Source organism: Natator depressus, chromosome 17 (assembly GCF_965152275.1).
Source record: "Natator depressus isolate rNatDep1 chromosome 17, rNatDep2.hap1, whole genome shotgun sequence".
Classification (NCBI taxonomy): domain Eukaryota; kingdom Metazoa; phylum Chordata; order Testudines; family Cheloniidae; genus Natator; species Natator depressus.
This window is the reverse complement of record NC_134250.1, coordinates 14,002,034-14,026,457: the sequence shown is the minus strand read 5'-3', so window position 1 is coordinate 14,026,457 and position 24,424 is coordinate 14,002,034. Positions and strand designations below refer to the sequence as shown.

At 39.7% G+C, this 24,424-nt stretch overlaps 1 protein-coding gene across 6 annotated transcripts in view; it reads left to right on the top strand.

The window, feature by feature from the left end:
* Window positions 1–24,424, top strand: part of AUTS2 (activator of transcription and developmental regulator AUTS2) — a 968,366-nt gene that overhangs the window by 920,682 nt on the left and 23,260 nt on the right. For 2 of the 6 annotated variants that reach the window (XM_074974904.1, XM_074974910.1), the window contains 4 exons: window positions 16,075–16,552; window positions 18,137–18,390; window positions 19,361–19,602; window positions 20,054–20,098. In XM_074974904.1, the coding sequence (XP_074831005.1) occupies window positions 16,075–16,552; window positions 18,137–18,390; window positions 19,361–19,602; window positions 20,054–20,098 (1,019 nt within the window). The remainder of the gene's footprint in view (window positions 1–16,074; window positions 16,553–18,136; window positions 18,391–19,360; window positions 19,603–20,053; window positions 20,099–24,424) is intronic. The other 4 variants (XM_074974906.1, XM_074974907.1, XM_074974908.1 and 1 more) reach the window with 4 other exon arrangements.

Sequence of the window (24,424 nt, the reverse complement as noted above, 5' to 3'; positions counted from 1 at the left end):
TCTTCATCACAGTTTTGTTGTACCATTTAAGCATTATGTATAATATATAAACCTGTAATTTGTTATAGATTTTAATCCCAATACTGCACATTTGTATGTATGTGTTCACATGTATATTTGCAAGATCTAAATGTACGTAGTACAGATGCACACAGAATCCATGCAATTGTTCAAATGTGTTTATGTGATTTCTTTCTTCAGACTGAAAGTTAATAAGAAGAAACCTGAAATCTTAAAAATGATGATTGAAATATCTGAAATTCTGGTGCAACAGCCAGGAATCTGTAGTAAATGTTGCAAATGAATTTCCATTATAAACCCAGTTTTTGGTGACTTCTGCTAAAATATCCCTTCAGTTTGAAAGCATTGGTAGTCAATTTCTCCAAAGTACCATTCAAACTGCTACTGACATCCACCTTGTTAATCTATTTTGGAAAATCAAAAATTGGCCACCAGTCCATCATTACAAATAAGGTCTTGAGCCTGTGCAAAGACATGCATGTGCATGTGAGTAATTTTAGGCACATGACTAGTGCTGTTGATTTCAATGGGACTACTCACATGAATGAAATTAAATAGGTACATAAGCCTTTGCAGGATTAGGGTGTATAAAGTTGGTAAGTTGTCACTGCTATGAAGATTATGACATGAGAGGAAAATATGCAAGAGGATCTCACCAATCACGTTTCACTATTCAGCATTCCTGAAGTTACCAAACCACCTCCCGCTAATGTAACAGGAGAGAGCATTATTTCTGCATCAGATCTGTAGGACTAAAAAGCCTATAAATGAAAGTCTGACCTACATTAACCTACCTAACCATCTAACCTACATTACAAGAATAAGGGGACAGCCCATGAAATTTAAAGGCAACAAATTTAAAGCCGATAAAAGGAAATAATTACACAATGTGTAATTAACCCACGGATCTTATTACCATAAGATATTGTTAAGGTAAAGAGCTGGAGAGTTCAAAACATATTAGGCATTTATATGAATAAAAATATGTTATCCACAGTTATGTAAGAGAGAGATCACTCTCACAGATCATGATATAAGCCAACCACTAACTGACAAATGCAGTAGGAAAGTCCCTCAGATGCATGTTATTGCCTAATTTTTCATGACTGGGGTGTTTATATCTTTCTGTGAAGGATCTGATACTGCCCTGTGTTGGAGGCAGTATACTGACTGGACTTGATGGAGTCCCATTGGTGTGATGCACTACTGGCCAATTCCGCCATCAGATCCTGGAATAGTTATTTGTCGTTCCTGTTTTCTCATCCAGTGGATGATGTATTTTACTGAGTTAACACGCCTAGAATGTGATGCATTTTTGAGACAGAATATACATCAAAACTCTTAATTAATTAATTTATTTATTTATTTAAAGGAAGCACTTCTGATTAATGGAGTGGCTTGTTTATTCATATGGAGAGCCTTGCCTCGAACAGCAGTGAAACCAGCTCTCAAAGCATAGAACTGCCCAGGATTATCATGAAAATTCTTGTTTTCCATTAATAGCATCATAAGGAATTAGAAACCTATTTTGTTATAGATTCTCAATGACAGTTGCAGCACAAATTCATTACCACACATACTGTATATTCCACATGACAGCTGAGCAAACTTATGAAATAACCATTGAGGATGATTATATTGGGTCTGAGGATTAGCACAGCAGGCAGCCATGTTGGCACAGGGCAGGGTTTGGGCCAAAGGATAAATATACATTCTTTGATTACTGTTATTAATGGGAGGCAGCTAGACTTCCAAGCAAAGACAAGGCTCACTGGCCACCTGTGAGCTAATCACATGGATTTGCCTCATTCTGTGTTTCAGCTCACTTGGAACCTGTAATCTAATTCACAAAGAGAGATGAGAAGAGTGAGCAATTCATTTTCTGCCTCACACTGATGTGCTTTGTAAACTTTTAATCCTTTAAAAATTACAGTTCTGTGCAAAATGGAGAAAGCACAGTACGCAAGTCTTGTGTCTTTAAGTGCACCATTGACAGGCTACTAATTAGCCTCAGTAAGAGGCTACAAAAGCTACATCAAAGTGAGGAGCAGATGACATATTCAAACAGTATACTAGAGCATATATAGATTAAAGATTTAAGCTTGTAAGGAAAACACTTAACCTTTGGATTGGAAAAAGGACCTACAGTAGGCAATATTGTCTCCATATTCAGGCCTTACATTCCATTGGTAGTGCCCCTTTCAACACACAAGGTGGTTGCTTTCCATGGAAACGTCAAATCCAGCCAATTGATCCACCTTATTATATTTATAGCAGAAATAAAAATGTGAGTGATCATACTTGAAACTGGTCTGGATTGCATGTCTTTTACCTTGGGAATGTACATAGGATTTATTGGTTTATTTTTAGCCAAGTATTGAACTCACATTAATCAGAAGATGATTACTTTTCCTAAAGGCCCCATGATAATTCATGCTGGTGTATTTTATGAAGTCTTTGTATGTGTATTTCTATTGGAATAAGGTTACTGTGCCAGACAGCTAGAAGCTGTCATTACTGTACCACTCTGCTACTTTAATTAATATCAAGCCCATGAACGACTAGAAACAAGTAAGTTGTACAATTTAGGGATGATTCTCTGTCTTGCTTTACACAACTCTGGCATACACGCTATGCTTTGGCTGCGCTCTTCTTCCTCCATATGGAGTCTTGGGATGAAGAGCTTAAGTTAGAGCATACCTGAGAACTACATCATTCAGTTTAAAGGTGTCGTTTATCTCCCCTGAACCTGCTGTCGGATCACTCACAAAACATTAGATCGAGAAACAAAAACTGACTCAGATAGTGGTCAGTGAAATGTTAACCTACTCCGTGCAACAGAGGAAGATGGTATTAAAGAGGGCACGCATGTCTAAAAGTGATATCCATGGGATTATATGGGTACCCAAATTCCATGCTTTATATTGTAAACTGATCACCCAAAGGGGTCAGGAAGTAATTTTCCCCTATTGTATGGCATTGTTTGTTTGGCTAGGCACATTGTGGTTTTTTATTCCTGCATCACAAGCATCAGGTACCTAGCCACTGCTGGACTAGATGAATCAAAGGTCTTATCCTGTGTGCTAGGTCCTGTTCTATTATACTTGTATGTATTTCCCCGCCTTAGGTTTCGTAAGGCTAATTCAGCTCATTCCAATAACATTTGCTTTATTATATAGAACTTGTTATGCCATAATGCACTCTTCGCTATACTGGAGGTTGCTGTAATAGGAGCCTTGATCCTCCTCTGAGGTCTATGAAACGAGAGCCAGCCTACGGCGCAACCTCCCTGATTGTGATTAACGTTTATACAGATGGACAGGCACAAAGTGGAAACTCTCTGTGCTCCCGTCATCTCCCTGCCTCAATGTTTGAAAATTAATTTGACTAAAACAAATAGGTTCCCCTCAATTTGTTTGTACCGTTTCAGTGACAGAGGACAGCCACAAGCCTGGATGCCGCCCGTCAGTGCCAGTAATTGGAACAAACCAGTCAGTGCTCAATAGATTTAAAGAACAGGGGAGTAGGGAGAGAGGGGCAAGGAAAGGAGATGTCTAGGTGGAGCAAATCCTTGTGGTGTTATACTTGGTGCTCATTCCGATGGAGAATGACAATGAAAGACCATAGGACAGCACAGGGCCCTCAGAAACACAGGTGTACCTCCCACTGAATTATATGGAAGTTCTTTGGGTAACCTCATGGCAAATCCTGTAGCATTTTATAAAAAATGAGATCCTTTCAACAGATATTTTTGAATAAGTCTATGGAATTTCCTAGAACATTACGTCCCTGCTATATTTCCTATAGGGTGGGGTTTTTTGTTTGTTTTTTTAAGCTATAGAAAGGAACTTATTTTCTGCTACATTTTATATGTTTTTTTTTTTTATTATTATTTCTGTAGAATCTTACTTGCTTAATCTCTTTTAAATGCTATGAATGTTCCCTAAGGACAGAATTTGGCCTATGAGGACATTTTTTACATGTTGAAAGAAGCTTTAAATGACAATATCAGTGATCTTGAAATAAAGAAACAGACAAAAACAAGGGGCATATATATCTGATTTCAGTAGAGCCACATGTTTTACACCTTCTGAGGATTTTATATACAAGAAACTTGGTGAAGGGGAAATTAAGACTGCAGGCATGTCAGTCATTTGCATCCCTATTGCCTTTCAGTCATAATAGAGTTTTTAAAAAATACACTTAAATGTTACCAGGCTTTCACTTGGAGAAGTGGAGGAAGTTGATGTGCTGTATTACTGGAGCTCCAAAGAAATCTTGTGAGCCAGAGAAAACATGCATATAACGTATAGGCCTCAACTTACCACCAGCACATAGTTCTTTAAAAGGATGCTGTTAAGTAGCTTCACAACCCAAATTGAGACAATTTAAAAAGGGGATAGGGATGGAAGGCTGGAGACAGGGTTGGTTTACAAACCTAATACAATTAGATATATTTGTGTGGGGTCTAACCCTGTACCCTTTTCTCACATGAATAGCCCCATTGAATTCACAGGTTAAGCTCCCCCCCGATTAGGTGAACAACTTTCTGCCGATGAACTCCTGAATTTACGTGGAAAGAGTTTTATTGTCATTTCAGACATCTCCTCTGCAATGTTGGAAGCTTAAGCAGATTAGTATTAAGCTAGTGCATGATTACACCTCACAGTGATGCTGATCAGTGGAGTTTCATTGTGCAAACCCAGTGTAACTTCCTGTAAAAAGCAAGCCACTGAAAATGTGGTAATTACTGTTTGATATTTTACAGTTAATTTCATAGAGGTGGTGATAGCCAGAGAAGCAAAGCAGTTTTAAAACTATGTTTTTGTATTGACACTGTGTCTTTAAAAATCTCTCTGAAACCCTTCACTGTAAGACCTAGGGGAGAAAATTCTTGGCGCTACAGAACAAATTCACAAAGGAAACACAGTGTTATGTGGCTAGTGAGTTATGGCTATGACACCTCTCTAGGGGAATAAATGTGTTATTCTTCCGTATAAACATATCACACAGCTCTTTTTGTCCTCAGTATATTAAACTGAGCTGCCATGCTAAATTCGATCAGTGTTCATAAGGTGATACTTTTCAAGCTGCTTTTGAAAGCCAGTTTTTATTCAAGCTCATTCAAGTAATCCTGTCACATCCAAGCTGGGTGAGCTAATGTCATGAGCATTTTATGTAGCTGTGTGGCTGAAGCAAATCAATGGGCAAGGAAGGGGGAATAAACCAATCTATTTTTCATCTCAGCGAGAGTTACTTGTGTGTTAAGGTTAGCTGGAACCTTTTGAAAATGGGACATAAAAATCCAGCCTTATCATGGTGTCTGTTTCTGTTTCTTCTTCTTCTTCTTCTTCTTCTTCTTCTTTTTTTTTTTACTATCTGGTATTCAGTGTTTCCATTGATTTATTTTTATTCAGTATTTTAAAAAAAAAAACCCCAAACCCCTCCCTTCACACTTCTCCTTAGTGGTAATTGCAGTAGGTAAGCAGTATTATGCTATGTATATGTATTGTATATATGTTATGAAAGGGAGCGTCCTATCCCGAGCAAACAAAACTCAGTGTTACATGTATTGGAATTAATAGGCTGAGCGCCTCACAGTGCAAGCATTAACTACTCTCTGAGAGAAGGAAGGAGGGTCTTATTGTTACAGCATTGGCCTGGGACTCAGGAGAGCCAGGTTCTGTTCCCAGCTGTGTTACAGACTCATTGCTTTCTGATTACAGCTGGTTCTGTTTTTTTAGGGTATCCAATTTGGGACACCTTGGACCTGATTTTCAGAGGTGCTGAGCATCTGCATCTCCCACTGACTCATTATAAGGTATTGGTTTTCAGTGCTTCTGAAAATCAGCCCCAAGAGGTCTCAGATTAGGCAGTTGCACAGTGAGGCACCAGATTCAGACACTACTTTTGAAAATGTTGACCTTAGTCTTTCTGTGCTTCACTTCCCCTCCATCAAATGGGATAAATGCTCCTCTACTTCACAGAGACTTTCTGATAAATGGGCTTTTTCATTACATGCATTTAATGCATCTGTGTTGATGAGGGGTCACTAGAAAAGCCTCCAAACAAATAAATACAGTGGTCCTGTTAAAGTCAATGGGACTACTAACAGTGGTATAAGTTATGCTCAGTATGTGTTATCAGGCCCTAAAGTGCATGGATGCCTGATAATAAAGATGAGGTACTCTTAGAGACTGAGGTGTCGAAAGAAGAGGAGCAACTTGCTAAATTAAAAAGCAATAAGTCACCTGGTCCAGATGGTCCGCCAAAGAGTTCTGAAGACACTCAAGTATGAAGTGACTGAGGCACTAACAAAATGTGCAACCTCTCACTAAAACACTCACTGTTCAAAGAAGTGGAGGGCAGCAAATGTTGTACCTCTGTTTAAAAAAAGGCTTTAGGGGTGATTGAGGAAATTTTAGGCCAGTAAGCCTTACGTCAGAATGTGGCAAATGGTTAAAACCATATTTAAAAACAGAATATAAAAAATCTGGAAGATCATGATGGGGTCTAACCGGCATGGTTTTTGCGAAGAAAAAATGTCTCGCTATTCTCGTGGAATTCTTTGAACATGTCAATAAAATAGTGGATAGAGGAGAACCAGTTGACAAAGCCCCACACAAGAGGCTTTTAAAAAAGCTATGGGATGAAAGGCAAAGTCATCATGGGGTGAAAGGCAAAGTATTTTCATTGATCAAAAACTGGCTAGGAGACAAAGAACAAAGAGTAAGATTAAAATGCAATTTTCACCATGGCAAAAAGTTGACAGTGGGGGGTCCTCAAGATTCAGACCATGTCCTATGTCATTGGGTTTTTTTTAAGTGGCGGGGGCGGGGGGAGAGGTCAGTAGTGAGGTTGAAAAATTTACAGATGGCACAAAGTTATTTAGGTTAGTGAGGACCATAGAGGGGTATGAGGAACTTTAGAGAAACCTAAACAAGATAGGTGAATGGGCGACAAGATGGCAAATTTCAGTGTAGCAGCCGTGTTAGTCTGTATTCACAAAAAGAAAAGGAGTACTAGTGGCACCTTAGAGACTAACCAATTTATTTGAGCATAAGCTTTCGTGAGCTACAGCTCACTTCATCGGATGCATTCAGTGGAAAATACAGCGAGGAGATTTATATACACACAGAACATGAAAAAATGGGTGTTATCATACACACTGTAAGGAGAGTGATCACTTAAGATGAGCTATTACCAGCAGGAGAGCGGGGGGGGGGGAGGAGGGAGAAAACCTTTTGTAGTGATAATCAAGGTGGGCCATTTCCAGCAGTTAACAGGAACGTCCGAGGAACGGTGGGGGGCGGAGAAATAAACATGGGGAAATAGTTTTACTTTGTGTAAAGATGGCAAATGATATTCAAGTTGATAAATGCAAAAAATGTACATGGAAGGGGAAAAATGAACTACTCATAGATCTTATGGGGTTCTAAATTAACGGTATAAAGAAAGGGATCTGGGTATCATAGTCGACAGTTCAGTTAAGACCTTTGCTCAGGGTGCAGCTGAAATCAAAAAATAAGCTAGAAGTTAGGATGCATAACGAATGGGATGGTGAATAATAAAGAGAATATTAAAATGCCTTTATATAAATCAGTGCCGTAGCCTCCTGTGGATAATGTGTGTAGTACTGTTCACCCCATCTCTAAAAGGATATTACTGAACTAAAGGGGGGTCAAGAAGAGCAACAAGAAAGATCAAGGGCCTGGAAAAGCTTTCATATGAAGAGAGATTGAAAAGTTTGGGATTGTTCACTTTAAGGAGGGGATGAATAAATGGGGATATGATATAAGTATATAAAATAGTTACTGGTCTAGAGAAGGGAGATAGAGCCACTTCTGTTTTCCCTGTCTCAAAACAAGACATTTAATTCAATTAAAAGGTGGAAAATACCAACCTGATAAAAGGAAATATTTTTTCACACAACGCCACAGAAAGCTACTGAGGCCAAGAAGTCAGCAAGATTGGAAAAGGGATTGGACATTTATATGATTATCAAGAATATACAGTGTTATAATTAACACTGACAAAAACTTTGCTGAAGGGATATTAAACCTTATGCTTCAGGGCTTAAAGCAATCTCTAATATGAGGGGCAGATTACCTCACATCTGTTTATTGTGTACACATTCCTTTGAAGCATCTGGTGCTTGCCACTTCTCAGATATAGGATACTGAACTAGATGGATGTTGAGTCTGCTCCAGTCTGGCAATTCTTGTGTTTCTATTTTGCTAAATATGCTGTACAAATAGTGTGGTTTGAGGGGCCCCATATCTCTTTAACTTACATGAAACAAGGAGAGAAAGGAGACCCTTAGTACTCAAACAGTTTATTAACATTGAATGTTAATTTGCCTTCCTTTTCTTCCCACGTGGCAAGTTTGTCATCCCATTTGAGAAAAGTTTCTTTTAACAAACAATCTCTGGCTCTTAGCTAGCTATTGGATGCTTAACAGAGTTGCAAAGTTAATTATCAGAGTTGTGGCCGTGTTCGTCTGTATCCACAAAAACAACGAGGAGTCCTGTAGCACCTTAAAGACTAACAGATTTATTTGGCCATAAACTGTAAAAAAACCAAACAAAAAAAACAAACCCCACTTCTTCAGATGTTGCATCTGAACAAGTGATTTTTTACCCATGAAAGCTTATGTCCAAATAAATCTGTTAGCCTTTAAGGTGCCACCTCGTTGTTTTTAAAATTAATTATTTAATTTACAGCTTCTTAGTTGGATAAGTTAGAAAATCAAGAGGTGTGTCTGTTAGAAATTAACCTTTTTTGCTGTGGTTATTTGTTTCTATAGGCGGTTGGAGCAGGACTGAGTTATCGTGGTATAGTTTTCTCTTCAGGGATTGCATGTATGTACTGTACAGTATTTTCCATTTGACAAGATTTTTGCGATAGAAGGAAATTTAGATGTTATGCACGTCACCTCTACTCTGAAAAGCTATGACCCTGTGTTAAGTAAAGAGGCTCTTTAAAAGAAAATAATCTAACATCAAGGGCTTTCAGTATTATATTCCTGGTAATTTAGGTGGCACATTTATGATGTGTCTTCTGTTTAACGACTGGATTAAATAAATTGTTTCACGTGAAATATTGGAGCGTTCTGCATTCTCAGATCAAGGCTAGAAGCAGCTCAATGACTGAAGGAGTGTCAACAAGTTGTTCAATTTCACTAAGTGGTTCTTTTCATTGATCTTCAGCTTTATTGTTTACAATTAAATCAATTTCAATGCAAAAGATAAACATTTTAACAGGCAATAGCAAGGTCTTTTGTACCAGATGACATTCTTCTCTGATAATTAAGTACAAATTGCGTCACAAGGCTTGCTATTCCCTTGTACAAATACTTGCGTAATACGGACTAATTGGTGTCAGCAGATGACAGAGCTGCAAGTAACCATATTTTCTAATATGTTTTTAATTTGCATAATCAGTAATTTTATTACTGTCCTTGGGACTCAGGATGAAAGATGGTTATGTGCTGAAAAGAAAAAATTCTGTTTAAGGTGTACTTTATCCAGTACAATTGATGAGTGACTCTGAGGCCATTGTTCTGTATGATAGGTGAGATACCTAATAGGATGTCCTTTGTCCTTTCCAATAATAATTTCTGTTACTAGCTTATTTATCCAAATGTTTGATTAAGCAATGTATAATCAGATTTTCAATCTGAATAACTGTTGCAACATAGAATCATAGAATATCAGGGTTGAAAGGGACCTCAGGAGGTCACCTAGTCTAACCCCCTGCTCAGACATATATGCCTATATCTCAAGGCTAATCACAGCTAGACATAATAGAGCAATTTACACCAGCTATGACAATTTATACCAGCTGAGGATCTGTCCTCTCTAGAGCTGGGTGAATAATTGATTTTTTGGTTTGCAGGCAGTTTCAGAAAAAAACAGGTCAATCTGAAACCAAACATTTTTGGCAAATTGAAAAATTCTGCAAAAAAAATTGTTTTGGGTCAAACAAAATGTTTTGTTTTCTATCTGGGCATTTTTAAAAAGGAAGCAAAAGAAACTGCCAGAAGTGGAGGAGAGGCCACTGCCACCCTTTAGCTCTTTAGCCCAGTGGACTCACATGGGAAATAGGAGACCTGGTTTCAGTCCCCCCCCTTTGTGATGCAGAGCAGGGATTTGAACGTGAGTGTCTCATCTTGCCGGTAAGTGCCCCTATCCACTGGACTATGGGATATTCTGAGGGAGGTATTGCTCAATCTCTTCTGTTAAAGCTGTTCCATTGTGTATGAATAATTAAACAGTCTTTGGAGCATGGATTTGAACTTGGGTCTCCAACCTCTCAGGTGAGTCCCCCTGACCACCAGGTTGCAGAGTCCTTCTCACTCTCTTGCCCAATGACTATTCGAGTATTTTAGACAAAATGAAACATCTTCAACAGGAGAAATGGAGACACATACAACCCAGACCACCGTCTAGCCACCAGGCCATAGCACTCTCCTGTAGATGGGAGGCCCAAGCTGAAATCTCTTCTCCACATCAGACACAAGGGAATTGAACCCAGGTCTCTCACAGCCCAGGCGAGTGCCCTCATTACTGGGTAAAAGACTATAAGCCTCAGCTCATCTGTTTTATGAATGATATCTAAGGCCTTTGCGAATGCAGGCTAAAAAAAATAAAATAAAATTGTTTTTGTCTGAAACTAATCTGTGAATTCATGCCATATTTGTGAATCTTTTTGAGTCAGCCGAAACTGCAATTTTCTGCAAATAAACTATCCATGTGAAAAAAATTAATCTCGCTCTATGTCAAAGCTGAAGGAAAACAGAACAATAAAAAACAATAAAATAAGTTTTATATTTTCGAGCGGCCAGCTCTTTATCCTGTATTAGAAGATTTGACAGTAACATGCCTGTGACACCAAAGAGAATAGCTTATATTATCAGAGAAAGAAAAGAAAATACTAATTCAAAATAGAAAAAATTCTATGGAAATGTGAGTGAGGTTGCCTTGGGAGGCATGTTTGATCTCAAAGATGGGTGTAACAGTTCTACTTCCTCTCTTACTGTGCTCTGTGATATTAGAGCTTTTGGGGCTTAGTCCAAAGCCCTGGAATGAATGGAAAGACTCATTGTTGACTTTTAATCAGTCCCATAAGGACTTCTTAGCATGAAGCCCAAGAATGTGATGGAGCTAGTTATGGATCTCTGTTTCTGAAGCCGCAGATTTTCCAGAACTAGACCTATTATAAATTAGAGTAACCAAGGAATTGCTCTAATCTGTGCCATCTGAGGACTGGAGGATCTTTGCCGCATCAATGACATGCCTTTCACTGGTCTCAACATGCTCTCTGTGCTACCAGAGAAGTTCAGTAGGAGCAAATTGTATATCTACAAAGAGCTTCCCCTACAAAGTGAACTCTAAGGTGGCCAGTTATGTCCAGGTTCCAACTCCCTTGTACTGCCTGAGTTGTACAAAGGAGCCAGATTACAGAAGAGGACCTGGGCCCATATTTCCATGTTGTCTTGTGGAGATTAGGAAGACTGACAAAGTGATTTCGGGAGGATGCCACATACATACTGTATTCATTGTACAAACCTTGGTGCTTTAATTAACATGTGTTTGTGGGCATTGTGTCGTTCTTTTGTATGCACATAGATATTTACAAGATATATTATGGATACTGATAGATATAAAAGGGATAAATACATATGCACACATATATTACATATTACAGATACACACATGAAAACACAAGTGTGTGTATTTTTATGTATATCATAAACTCATAAATACAGAGTGTTGGTATTTCACATGCAACTCTGTGTTTGCATTACAAGTCTTCATTTCTCGAGGGGTGTTGCGCTGATAGAGTGATAATCATGTTCTAACAGCCAGGCCTATTTCTCTGGTGTTATTGAGATGACAGAGTAGTAATCATGTAGACACAGCAAACTTATTTGGTAACTTCATTTGGATTAATTTGGGATCTGTGTCCTGTACCTTGAGAAATCACAATATTCTCTGCTTCAAGTGAAAAGTGGTGACATTAGAGAAATGGAAGGACAGTGTGAGAGAGAATCTGAATGCAGATTCCATGTGCACGCCATTTGTCTGTAAGCTTAGCAAATGATTTTTTCCAATACTCAAAGAATCATCAGCACTTTCTTTTATTCTTCTTTTGATAAAACTCTCATAGCTGATTGGCACAACATCACGATAATAATGAAAGGAAATCTTATATCACCATATCAGAGACATAATTATTATTTTTGTAATTTACTGATTCAGCGAGCTGACTTTCCCCAAAACTGTCTAATGAGGGTGCTTTTAAAAAAAAAAAAAATGGGACACACACCTGATTCTTTAATTTGCGTGGATGGAAAGAAACTCCTTTGTGGTCTAAAGAAGAAAAGAAAGCTGTGTATTGAGTGGCCAATGTCATGAAGAAATAAAGGGCTCTCTCCTTCCAGTTTCCAGTGGCTAGTGAATTAAATATTCAGAAATAATTATATGTGTAAAAAGTCTTAGAAAATTAAGGGAAAACGTGTATCTATGACCTTGAAATGCTGCTGCAGAAGATTTAAAACTCTCCACAAAAATCATAAAATAGATCGCATTGCTGTGGGATTTGAACTCTCTAAATCGATACTGTGTACTACAGTGTTCTTGCTGGACTATATACATTAATTATTGATTGTGCAAAGATGCATTTATTAGGAACATTGACACAAGAAAAACTCCTGGACCTTTGATACCATTTTGTGATGTAGTATAGATGTAATGGTTTGAGAGAGAGAGCAGGTTCAACGTTTGACATCTCCCAAATAAAATAAATTGGGAGCAACTAAACATTACATCTTCTAAGCTGTTAACTAATGCACATGGGAATGGTACTTAAGGGGCTGCACAGTGAAGATATATATACCAATGTGGAAAAAATACACAGGGGACACCACGACTCCTAATGTCTTTCCTCCAGGGGAGGAGTAGGTATTGTATAAGGAATTGCACTTCACAGCAGAGGGCTGTGCTGAATAAATTTTGTGCACCCAAGAGACACTAAAAATATCAGATAAGAAGTTTAAATGAAGGGCTTCGAGAGCAAGGTATTTCCCCTGGAATTGAAGGTGTCACCCTCTGCTGTGTTTTCAGACCACCACTGTATTCACCTAGTAGGCAGTTTCTAATGATAAAACAAATCCCTCAAAGCCACAATTGGCATGCCTTCTCACTAAAACTCTAACTAATAATTTAGCTCTTTGGGGACTGGGGACATGTACCATGTCATCCTAAGCAATCTGTTGCTTATTTTTTTCTCTTTCCATGCTTGGGACCTGTCTTAACAAACGTGATGATCTTATTCTGTTTAACTTTTAATAGTGTTTGATCAAACAAAACTGATCCAAAGAATTAATGCAAACTGAGTTTCAGTTATTGATAACCTACAATTTAATTGCTTTGAGCTACACCTTGGGCACATGTCACAGTCATTACTTTTTATTCTTATAAAGTCCCAGTACTGCTGTATTTTTCTGATCCAGATTCCCTGGATCTCTTATTACAAATAGCAAAGTGCCCTGTTGGTCAGCTCCAGGGACAACAAAAGTTTAAATGCATCAGTATCAACCAGCTCAAGTCACAGTTCCCCCTGAGACGACGGCTTTCTCCATTTCCTGTCTGTACAGTTTCCAGTACCCTCCTAGCTTACTCCACCAAACTGCTTGCCACTCTGCTGATCTAGCAAATTGCTCAGTGCCACTGATGTACAGATTCCTTCCTGGGACACCTTTGTCTATGCTCTCTCTATTAAATTAAAGACTGATGATATCATTATGATATACATTATAAGGGCCACTCCAATATGGCAGCACTTAGAGGGAAAGGTCATTGCTACTCCACCTGAGCTTTCTGAACATCTGCACAAAAAGGAGCCATAACTGAGTTTGGCTTCACAGATGGGCATGAGGAAAGGGAGGCGGGGTCTTTCGGGGTTGGAAAGAGCTCTTTTCACTTGCTGAACAGGTACAGCAAGGAATGCCTCTTCCCAAACTCCCTCAGAGCCAGAAATAATAATCAAAAAGTCTGTAGGCGCAGTTGCTGCTCCATTGTGCTTCCCTCGGTTCCACAGCAAAGGCCACAAGAGACATACATTTGAGCCCACAGAGTATGAACACATCAACAGTATTCCCCCACCCCCATCCGTTCAAAAACCATGAATCGGTCCACAAAATGATGGGATTGGCTAAAAAAAAATCATAAGATTTAAAAAGAAATAAATAAATGTAGGGGCTTTTTAAAATTGCCTTCTGGTTTCTGAGCCTTTAGGATGCACTCGCGTCACGATTTCAGACTTTTCTCCCTAACCATAAAAGCTAGAAACTTACTCTTTTTGTTTGAATGGAGGGTCAGATTCTCTTTCAATCTCATGAAACCAACAGCTCGGGCTTTTAAAAAAAAAAACACACCAATCCCATAAAACAAATATGGAATCACAAGAAAATTGAGTTTGCTGGCCATAGTGGACTTTATGCATAGCTTGTTTCCATTATTTTTATTTGCATCCCTTCTTCAAGAAGTTAGAAACATAGCTATGAACAATTTCTCCTTCAGTATACTGTATAACATGTTATCATTTATGTATTCGGTTGTGTTTTCCCCACCTAAAAACTGGCAAAAGGGTAAGGAAACGGTTTCCTCACTAGGAAGTATCTAGAACCTCAAGTACACTTTGAACGGTATATTCATCCTGAGCCCTAGGGGCTTTTCAATAGTTTTGCCTAAATTTCTTTTTCCCAGTATTGGTGGTTGTCGAAGACATAGCAGGCTCAATTGCTAAGCGCCAGTTGGCTGCAGTGAGAATTGCATGTGCTCAGCACTTCTGAAAATCAAGCTCCCGGTGTGCAAGTGCAATAATTTTCCTTTAGAATCTCCCTCCAGTAATACTCCCTCCTACCTTTTTATCACACTTGGATTAAATATGCCTCCTTAAAAATTAAGGGTAGTATGATACCTTTCAGGTGGGAGATTGTTGTTGAGAAGTGATGAGCATAGGCTCCACTGTACTAAATGTATAATAATAAGTCACTGATATTAATGGGACATGCCAATTTAAAAAAATCACATTGTGCTCTCTTGTCTTCTGTAGCTATTATTGTGACAAGTAACTCCTAAATAACTGTCACTGAAGGAGGTCACAAGCAAAAATCTTTTTTATTTCCCCCACTATTTGATAGCATTCTGTGAATAGTTGGTTTCATTTTTTTCTCCTGTATAATCAGTCAGGCCAGGATCTTGCAAATACTTCTGCACATGTTTCATTTTATGCATAAGCAGTGTTGCCAACTCTCACAAATGTATCCTGAATTTTTCCTAAACTGCAACTCCTGGGGTCATGGGATTATATGAATTTCTCAGCTTCATTTAAAAAAAAAAATGTTTCCAGTCCTCATGGCTGTAGAGAGAAGCTTGAAAATATGAACCTCAAATGTTTGAAAATGAGAAGGCATATAACTCCCCCTCCCCCCAAAATGTATTATTAAAAAAATAATTTTCTTTAAGCTAGTTTGATGATTTTGGGGGGCCTAGCTCATGATTTTTGAACTCTTGGGCTTAGCAATACCACATATGAGTCGCCCTATTAAATTCAATGAGACTACTCATGCGTAGCTCTAAGCAGGTGCATAAGTGTTTGCTGGATCATGAATGTGGTCAATTTCTGCTGTTTATTATTTGTATTTTCATAGCGCCAAGGAGCCCTAGTCATGGACTTAGCATCCCATTGTGCTAGATACTGTGCAGATCTTTTGTGAAATAAAGGTGGCAGGGGGAAGATACTTTGGTACAGATCTATTAATGGTAAAAAGTGACTTTAAAACCACAAATATCAGGAGCAGGTGTGCTACAGGAAATTACTTTTAACTCGTTTTTGGAAGTTGACTGCATTTCAAGTTGACGTTATCCCTGTAAAAGCCTACCATGAGAAAATACTGAAACTGCCTAGAATGTAATGGGTTCACGTGGTTTTTCTCACTTCTTTGCACGCGTAGCCATTTTGTCTGTCTTTCTCTCGGCGTTGCAGGTAAAGAATTAGGTGTCAGCACGCTAGCTGAAAATGACAACCAAGATGCTAGGGGGCCGGCTGTCCCGAAAATATCAGGCTTAGAAAGGAGTCAAGAGAAGAGCCAGGACAGCAATAAAGAACCAATACTCGAGCCTGTGGTGCCTAAAGACGCTTGTCCTCAGGTTTCTCAGACTTTGGCCCAGCATCTTTTGGAGCCACAGCCTGAAGCGCCTTCCCCAAGCCCTGTACTGGTTCAGCGTACAGAGGCTCCTGCCCAGCCGCCACAGCCTCAAGCCTCACAGCCGCTGCAAGGCCCAGAAGCAGCCCAGCGTCCACCTGCACCTCAGCCTCAAGTGCAACGTCCGCCCAGGCCACAGTCCCCTCTGCAATCTGTCCATCAAAACCTGCCGCTGGTGCAGCCTCACCCTTCCTCACAGAGCCTCTCTCAGCCTTTGTCAGCGTATAACAGCAGCAGCCTAAGCCTCAACAGTTTAAGGTAGGCAAACTGTTATTTATTATGGCAAACACTAAAGGAAAGCCTATTAAAATGTGGCGAAGATGCCCAAATTGTTAGCTGAATATGCACATAGGAGGACATGCTTTTCAGGGCTTGTCTGCCCGGGACACTTAGGAAAGTTCAGAGGAATTAACTAAAGGTGCATAGTTCAAGCACATTAAACCCTTCAGAAGTAAAGCAGCCTTAGTTTGCTTTGGCTCAGCAGTTCTCAAACTTCACTGCACCGTAACCCCCTTCTGACAACAAAAATTACTACCTGGCCCCATGGCTGGGGACTGAAGCCTGAGCCGCACCAGCCAGGACTGAAGCCCTTGGGCGTTGGCTTCAGCCCCGGGCAGTGGGGCTCAGACATCAGCTTCAAGTCCAGGCCCAGCAAGTCTAACGCCAGCCCTGGTGCCCCTGTTAAAATGGGGTGGTGACTCACTTTGGTTTGAGAACCGCTGTTAGCTTAATCTCCTTTGCTGCATTGGGGTGAAGACCTTTTGACAAAGGAGGAGCTGCTACACTGGCCCTGTATATCTATCTTAAGTACTTACAAGAGCCCCATTAGTGTAGTTTCTGAGCATCTCACAGTCTTTAATGTGTTTATCCTCACAACACCCCTGGGAGGTATTATCCCATTTTTAGAGCTGGGCAACTGAGGCACTGCGAGGCTAAGTGACTTGCCCAGGTCACACGGGAAGTCTGTGGTGGGGCAGTGACTTGACCCCAGGTCTCCCCAGTTCTAAGTTAGTGCCCTAACCACTGGATCCTCCTCCATCTATCCAAGCTGGGATTCCCCTACGCAGGAGCCAGTTAAACTAGCTTTTTGGCTGCTCTGTGCTTTGAGTTGGGGGGTGGAATCTGACCCACAACTGCTCAAGTTCTTGAGTTACTTTAAACCAAAATCAGGCTGTTTTTCCTTCAGAGTCCCATGCAGCAGAAGTGTGAATGATTATTACATGACATAGTGAAAAGTAAAACGTGAGCACTAGCTATTTTAAGACATTAAAAAAGTCATGCTGGAGTATGTTAAAGGGGGGAAAACTGCAACCAGTACGTACACAAATATTTATTGCTGGGTAATCTACCTAGATCTTTATATTGTGGGAGAAGAGAGGGAGTCGTTAATTATATGATAAGCAGGTAGACATCACCATTTTCTCCAGCCTGTCTCTCATCTTCTACGATCTTTCATTTTATTTAGTGATAACTGTTTTTATTAGTGCAAAGATCACTAATTTGAGCTTCAGTTACCTGGAACAACAGTTCAGAAGCATTCGTGCCGAAAGGAATAGACAGTGAAGTAATAAATGTACACAGTGGATTGTTCCTTTGTGTGCCATTCATGTATTTCTTCAAGGCTGATACCATTTAACTTTGGAACTCAGCCTCTTGCAACCTCAATTTCTCTGACTAGAGAGTAGATTGGAAATAAAAAGGGAATTTCAAAGTTACAGTTTGTTTAGCATGTTCCAAAAGTAACTTCTGGTGTGTGTGCAGGGAGGGGTGTGGGGCGTGATGAGGCTTTTCTTCTTTTCCTGCATTGCTTAATTATTGCCCCCCACCTCTTTTCATTAACAGCAGCAGCAGGAGCAGTACTCCAGCCAAGACTCAGGCCCCTCCTCCACACATAGCCCACCACCCCTCCGCTTCACCATTTCCCCTCTCTTTACCCAGCCACAGTCCATTGCACACCTTCACGCCCACCCTCCAACCTCCTGCTCACCCGCATCACCCCAATATGTTTGCCCCTCCTACGGCTTTGCCTCCTCCACCTCCATTGACTTCAGGGACACTGCAGGTTGCAGGACATCCAGCTGGTAGTACTTACTCAGGTAAGAGTTGGATGTGTTATGGAAGAAAAACATTTTCGTGGTACGACATACAAAATTAGCTCTTGGTTTTAAGTCAAATTATTTATTTTGACCAATACAACAAGGGTTGGCTGTTGGACAGAGGATGTACCCACTGACATGCTCAGGGCTGTGTTAAAAATGGAAACCATCAGTTCAGCCTGTCCCAGTAATATTCCTTCCACCCTAGGAAAGAATATTTGTGGGAGGCTAAATTTTGTGTTTCTTTTTTCTCTCCATGGTAAAATCATGTTAGAGTGCATGCTCCCATTACATGAACCCTCTGGGCATCTGTCTTCACTGCAGAGTTAATTTGAGTTATCTACACTTGAGTTACTCCACTCGAGTTAGCCTAGAGTGAGAGCAGCCACACTGCTATATAATACTTGAGGTGCTGTGTCCACACCTGTGCGGTACTCACTCGAGTGTGGCAGTAAGACTTCTGTGAAATATTAGAAGAACTTCTCTCCTTCCTGGAGCCATGGGAGAAATTGTGGGAAGGCACTGGAGGAGTAGCTTCACTCGAGTGACATTAGCCTGCGTACGTGTTACGGAGTGGTCATGTTAGAAGCTGAACAGGTTAGGTTCAGTCAGTTTTTAGCCTGTGTAGTCTTGCCAGTCAACGCTAGTTAAAAACAGCACAGTACTTGAGATAAGGACTTTTGTGTGTGGACCTGTCCCGATTTAGAGACAACACTCAAGTTATAGTTTGAGTTAACTTTGCAGTGAAGACAAACCCCGGGAGAAAGGGGAAATTGAATGGTTCTGTTGCCTCCAGTGCATTTTGGGAAGATCCAAGGAAGACCCTCATGTTTTGTGATGCGGTAGTTGGGAGAAGATAGTTTTCTCCTCATAAGGGAAACCTAAACTTAGTTCTGGCAGCCAAACCCAGCAACCACCAGGGGGGACTGCAGAAAAGCTCCTGAACTCACGGCTTTATTCTTTGTTTCAGAGCAAGATCTTCTTCGTCAGGAACTCAACACACGATTTTTGGCCTCCCAGAGTGCAGATCGTGGGGCCTCTTTGGGGCCACCGCCCTACCTGAGGACCGAGTTCCACCAGCATCAGCACCAGCACCAGCACACACACCAACATACACACCAGCATACCTTCACACCTTTCCCACACGCCATCCCGCCCACTGCCATCATGCCAACGCCAGCACCGCCCATGGTGCGTACCCCAGGCAGAAATGTGAGGATAAGTAGAGCACAACTCTATTCTTTATTACAAACTACAAAAATCTCAGTTTTAAGGGAAAGAAAATGCTTTTGGGCCAGATACGCTTAGCTAGAGGCAAAAAGGCCTCCTCCTTCCTCAAACGTGTACTGATAACTAACAATAAGTACCGAATGGCAGCATTTAGGCTGATGAATTTAGCCTGTTGACCCAACATACTATAGTGCTTGGAACGTGTGATACTTCTCTGGTGCCTGTTCCTTTCCTCTATTGCCTAAAGACGTCAAGTTACTCCGAAGGATGCAAAATCCAAAGCACGGTCTTATGGAAAACTTGCTTATTCTGTTTTTGTTTATCTCTGTTGGTTGCTAAATAGTAGAAAGGCAGTCTTTGATATTACCAACAGAAGCGAAGGTATGAACAACAAAATACAAAGTAACTAGTTTGTGCTTTGATCCCTTTGCAGTTTGACAAATACCCTACAAAAGTTGACCCCTTCTACCGTCACAGTGTGAGTTTTATTACTGTGTTTAAAAATTGACTTAATCGCTTTTCCATAGTGGGCTGGGATTGCCACTCAATAACTAGCAGAATGTTCAGTCTGTTCTTAATCATCACTCCAGGAATTACCATTATCGTTCTTGGTCACTTTAGCTTTGCCTTTTAAAGGTTTGCCTTTGTGGTGCTGGTTTCTGATAAAGATGCAGTATCATCTTTTTTAATCAAAAGATCTTTTGCTTGACCAACTTGATGTGAAGATGCGGCATAAGAGCTTGAATATGCCACATAAAGCAGGATACGCCAGTAATTTCATCACCATTTTTCAGTTGTGTCATAAGCCATTAGACTAAATTTCTTCCTAAGAAATTTGTAATGAAATGACAAACTATCATACATACCCTTCAGGGTTAGATAATCCAATAGTTTTACTAATATATTATATTTCACTGTATAAAAACTAAATCCTTGTCTTTTGTGTGCTTCAGATTTCAAAAGTTGTAACTGTGCCACTGGGCTTGTTACATTTTGAAAGCTCTATTTCCTGACAGCAATGAGAATCTAGCACTGTGGTTAAGAACTGCAAAATAAAAACCTTGTAATTTAATAGCTGGTGTGTTATAAATCAAAAATATATTGTAAATCAATAGATTTCACTTAATTGTCAAGCTTTTTGGTTTTACAGTTTGTATCATTGATTGATTAGCTGCTGAAATCTAGGTTGCTTTTCTCCATTGTCAGGAGCTTCATCGTATTGGTAAAAGACAAGTTCTTGATTGGCTACGGAGAGAATTTTCTCACTCTCATAATGATATTTTGATTAGAGAATGAGTTACTGCATCAGTATTATTCAGAACTCTGCAAAGCACTTGGCTTTTCATGTTGGTTTTGTTTAGAAGTGGAACTGGGCAAGAAAAATGAGATGATGGTTGGATTCTTTTATTGTTTGTTTTGCTCACTTTGGAACCTATTTAGGCCCAGATGCTGAAAAAAATTTACTCACATGCCTAACTTCGAGCATGTGAATACTCCCATTGATCTTCAATAAGACTCGTCTGCGTAATTTTAAGTCCATATATAGGTGTTTTGCAGGATTGAGGCATTTGTATGAAATGTTAGGGCTCAATCCTGCAAACATGCATGCATGGGAGCAGTTTTACTCACATGAGTGAAATCACTCACATGCTTATATGATTTGTTTAAAGCAGGACTCCACCCTTAGTCACTGGGTTTCACATCAGTTTATAAGATACGTTATCATCAATGTGGCATGTTGATTCAAGCAAGAATGCAGAACCGGAGAAATAGATAAACGTGCATTAGGCAAATAAAGCACAGCAGTCAATGGTGAATACAGAAAATCATTGAGTGACTTATCTATATAAGCTTTTTCAAATTGACATTGACAAGTTCTCTTATGAAAACTGCAGTTACTAGAAATCCAACCAAACTAGATCATGCCATTTTCCTTCTAAATGTAACGGAGGGCATCGTGTTGTTATCTGCTAGCCTATGGGGCAAGATCCTTAGCTGGTGTAAGTTGGTGGGTGTCTGTTGAAGTCAGTAGAGCTGCACCAATTAACAGCTGCTGAAGATTTGGCCCATTATGTTCAATGATGTGTCAGTAATAGAATGTGACAGTAAAAAAGGTGTAAAATATTATTATTCTTTATTATTTATATTATTATAGAGCCTAGGAGCCCCAGTCTTTGACCAGGATCCCATTGTTTTAGGTGCTGTACAAACACAAAACACAAAAGATGGTCCCTCCCCCGAAGAGCTTACAATCTAAGGCTATGTCTACACTACAGACCTTACGGCGGTACCGCTGCAGCTGTAAGGTCTCCCATGTAGCCGTTCTCTGCCGGCAGGAGAAAGCTCTCCTGCCGGCATAATGAAACCACCTCCAACAAGAGACAGTAGCTATGTCGGCAGGAGAGCATCTCCCACAGAAATAGCGCTGTCCGCCCCGGCACTTTTGTCGGTGAGCTTATGTCGGTCGGGGGGTGTTTTTTCACACCCCTGAGCAACAAAAGTTTTACTGATAGTAGTGCTATCAGTAGACATAGCTTAAGTAATCATGGCCGTTTCTGACTGATGCTTTGTAGACTCTTAGATTTTGTTGCCTTTTTGTCACATATTGCCACTGGATTGATATCCTTATTTAAACTAAGGCCTGGTCTGCAGTAGAAGAGGTGCTTGCTGATGTATACTGGCAAACCCTTCTAGTGTAGACGAAGCTTATACAGCCAAAAAGGACACTAGGGCTTTTGGCAGCATGGAAATGTCTGTAAAAAAAATCACACTCCAACTTTACCAGCAGAAGTGTCTAGTGTAGACCTGCCCTGATAATTAGACTTACCTTGAGAAAATCTGGCAATTGTCTTAAAGCCAAAAGAAGAATCATTCACCAAATAAACTAAAACTGCAGGAGAACAAATGTAAGGCCAGTTTTGGATTGAATCCAATCTGTCATAGAATTGAAAATACACGGGGAAGAAAGATACATGTGGTCTAGGGCAGAGGCTCAAATAATTTGTTTCTCCTTTCTTGACCTCTTTGGTCACAGTATCTCTCTCTGTTTCAGGACCTTAAAGCAATACAGTAAGAAATTACCCTTATGAATGGTTGATGCTGGGTCAAGATCAGAGAAACAACCGCTAGCCTTTGCATTATCATCGGGGTGCATGTCAGGGGAGCTGTAGTCCAATTTTACAAGTGGCCACTGAATTTTCCAGTGAGGAAAGCTGAAGAGGAAAAGATTGTGCAAATTGAGGATATTCAAGGGCAAAAGGAAACACTGAAGATGAAAAATAACCTATAAACGCTAACCTAGTTTGACTGATACAGAGATAATTGAGAAATATCTGTGTTTTATAATAATTCTGACCTTGAGGAAAGATAACATATATTTAATTATAGAACTGTAAGGAAACCATTCCTTATTATTAGTCATATTAAATAATATGTCTCCACCTTTTGGAATGAACACATTATATGGAGAATTAAATGCAGTAGACACTAGCGTATTTCAAACACATTTTAGGCATTAAAAGTTACTGTAAAGGAAGACACTTGCCTAATAATGACTTCTCAGATGCCTTCAGTTCAATATTAGCTAATCCGGAAATGTTTTCTGCATCTTTGAAAAGAGCAGGTTCAAATAAAACAGAATTAAAAGCAACGATGGGAATGTGCTATGAAAGGAGACTTCATACCATATTGTTTAGATAATAAACCTTTGGGTACAGATACGATATTGAAATAATTTATCAGCTCTCAGTCACTATAATATGATTAACTGACTTGTGAGAGAGGATAATGGAGGGAAAAGGGACTCAGAAAAAAAGTCTATCTTTATGTACATATGTATATTACATGAAATAAATTGATCAAAACTCTTGAAACATTTGGTTTACACGGGAATGTGGTTTACTCAGTGTGTGTCCATTCTGCATGTCCAATCTTTTACTTTGCCCAATCCCACTTCTATTCAATTAGCCAATAACTCATGAAAAACAGCATTTATTTTGATCTTAAAAGTAGCATATACAGAGGATTTATCTTAGAACAGCTCTATTAGGAGGTAGATTTTTAACAGTCACACATGACACACGTGCCCGCCAGCCTGGGTTTAAAGCACCACCAAATCTGGGTCAGAATTTTTTGTATGTGGACAGGAAAAGGGTTAGGAACAACACCCAGGTAAATCCCAGGCTAAGTCTTCAGTGAAGACATACCCTGAGGTCACGCTGTCAACCCCTGACTCCCACAGTAACACAGCTGCCCAAGTAGTCCCATTGACTTCAGTGGAACTGATTACATGAGGAACTGCTCCTCCATATGAGTAAGGGATTCACAGTCTGATCACAAAGGCAGGATGAAGTTTGAACAATATGGTTGATTTGGTTTGTTTTCCAGTTTGCGCATGTGCACTGCACAGAAAAGCTTGTGTGACTGAGCTCGTTTAAAGCAAGAAGGTACCTTGAGGCCAGCGGAGTATATTTCAGGCATATATTCCCTAGAGATTTGTGTGCCTCTGTGCTCCAGGGCTCTATCGTTATAGAAATTGGTACTCTAAATTTAGACTTTTTTGCTGCCACAACTATTTGTTTAAATGATGGGTTTTGGCAAATCAGATTATCTCTATTCTAATATTAGATGTGACAGGATATCCTCTAAGACAGGCTAATGAAGTAAGAATTGTGTATATTTTCTGATTTCCTACAGATACTATTAAAATCTAAAGTACTAATTGAGTTTTAATGGAGTAAAACCTTAGAACTCATGAAGATTTGTTTTTTCAATTAAGTAGTAATTTTCTGAGAGTCTTATTTGG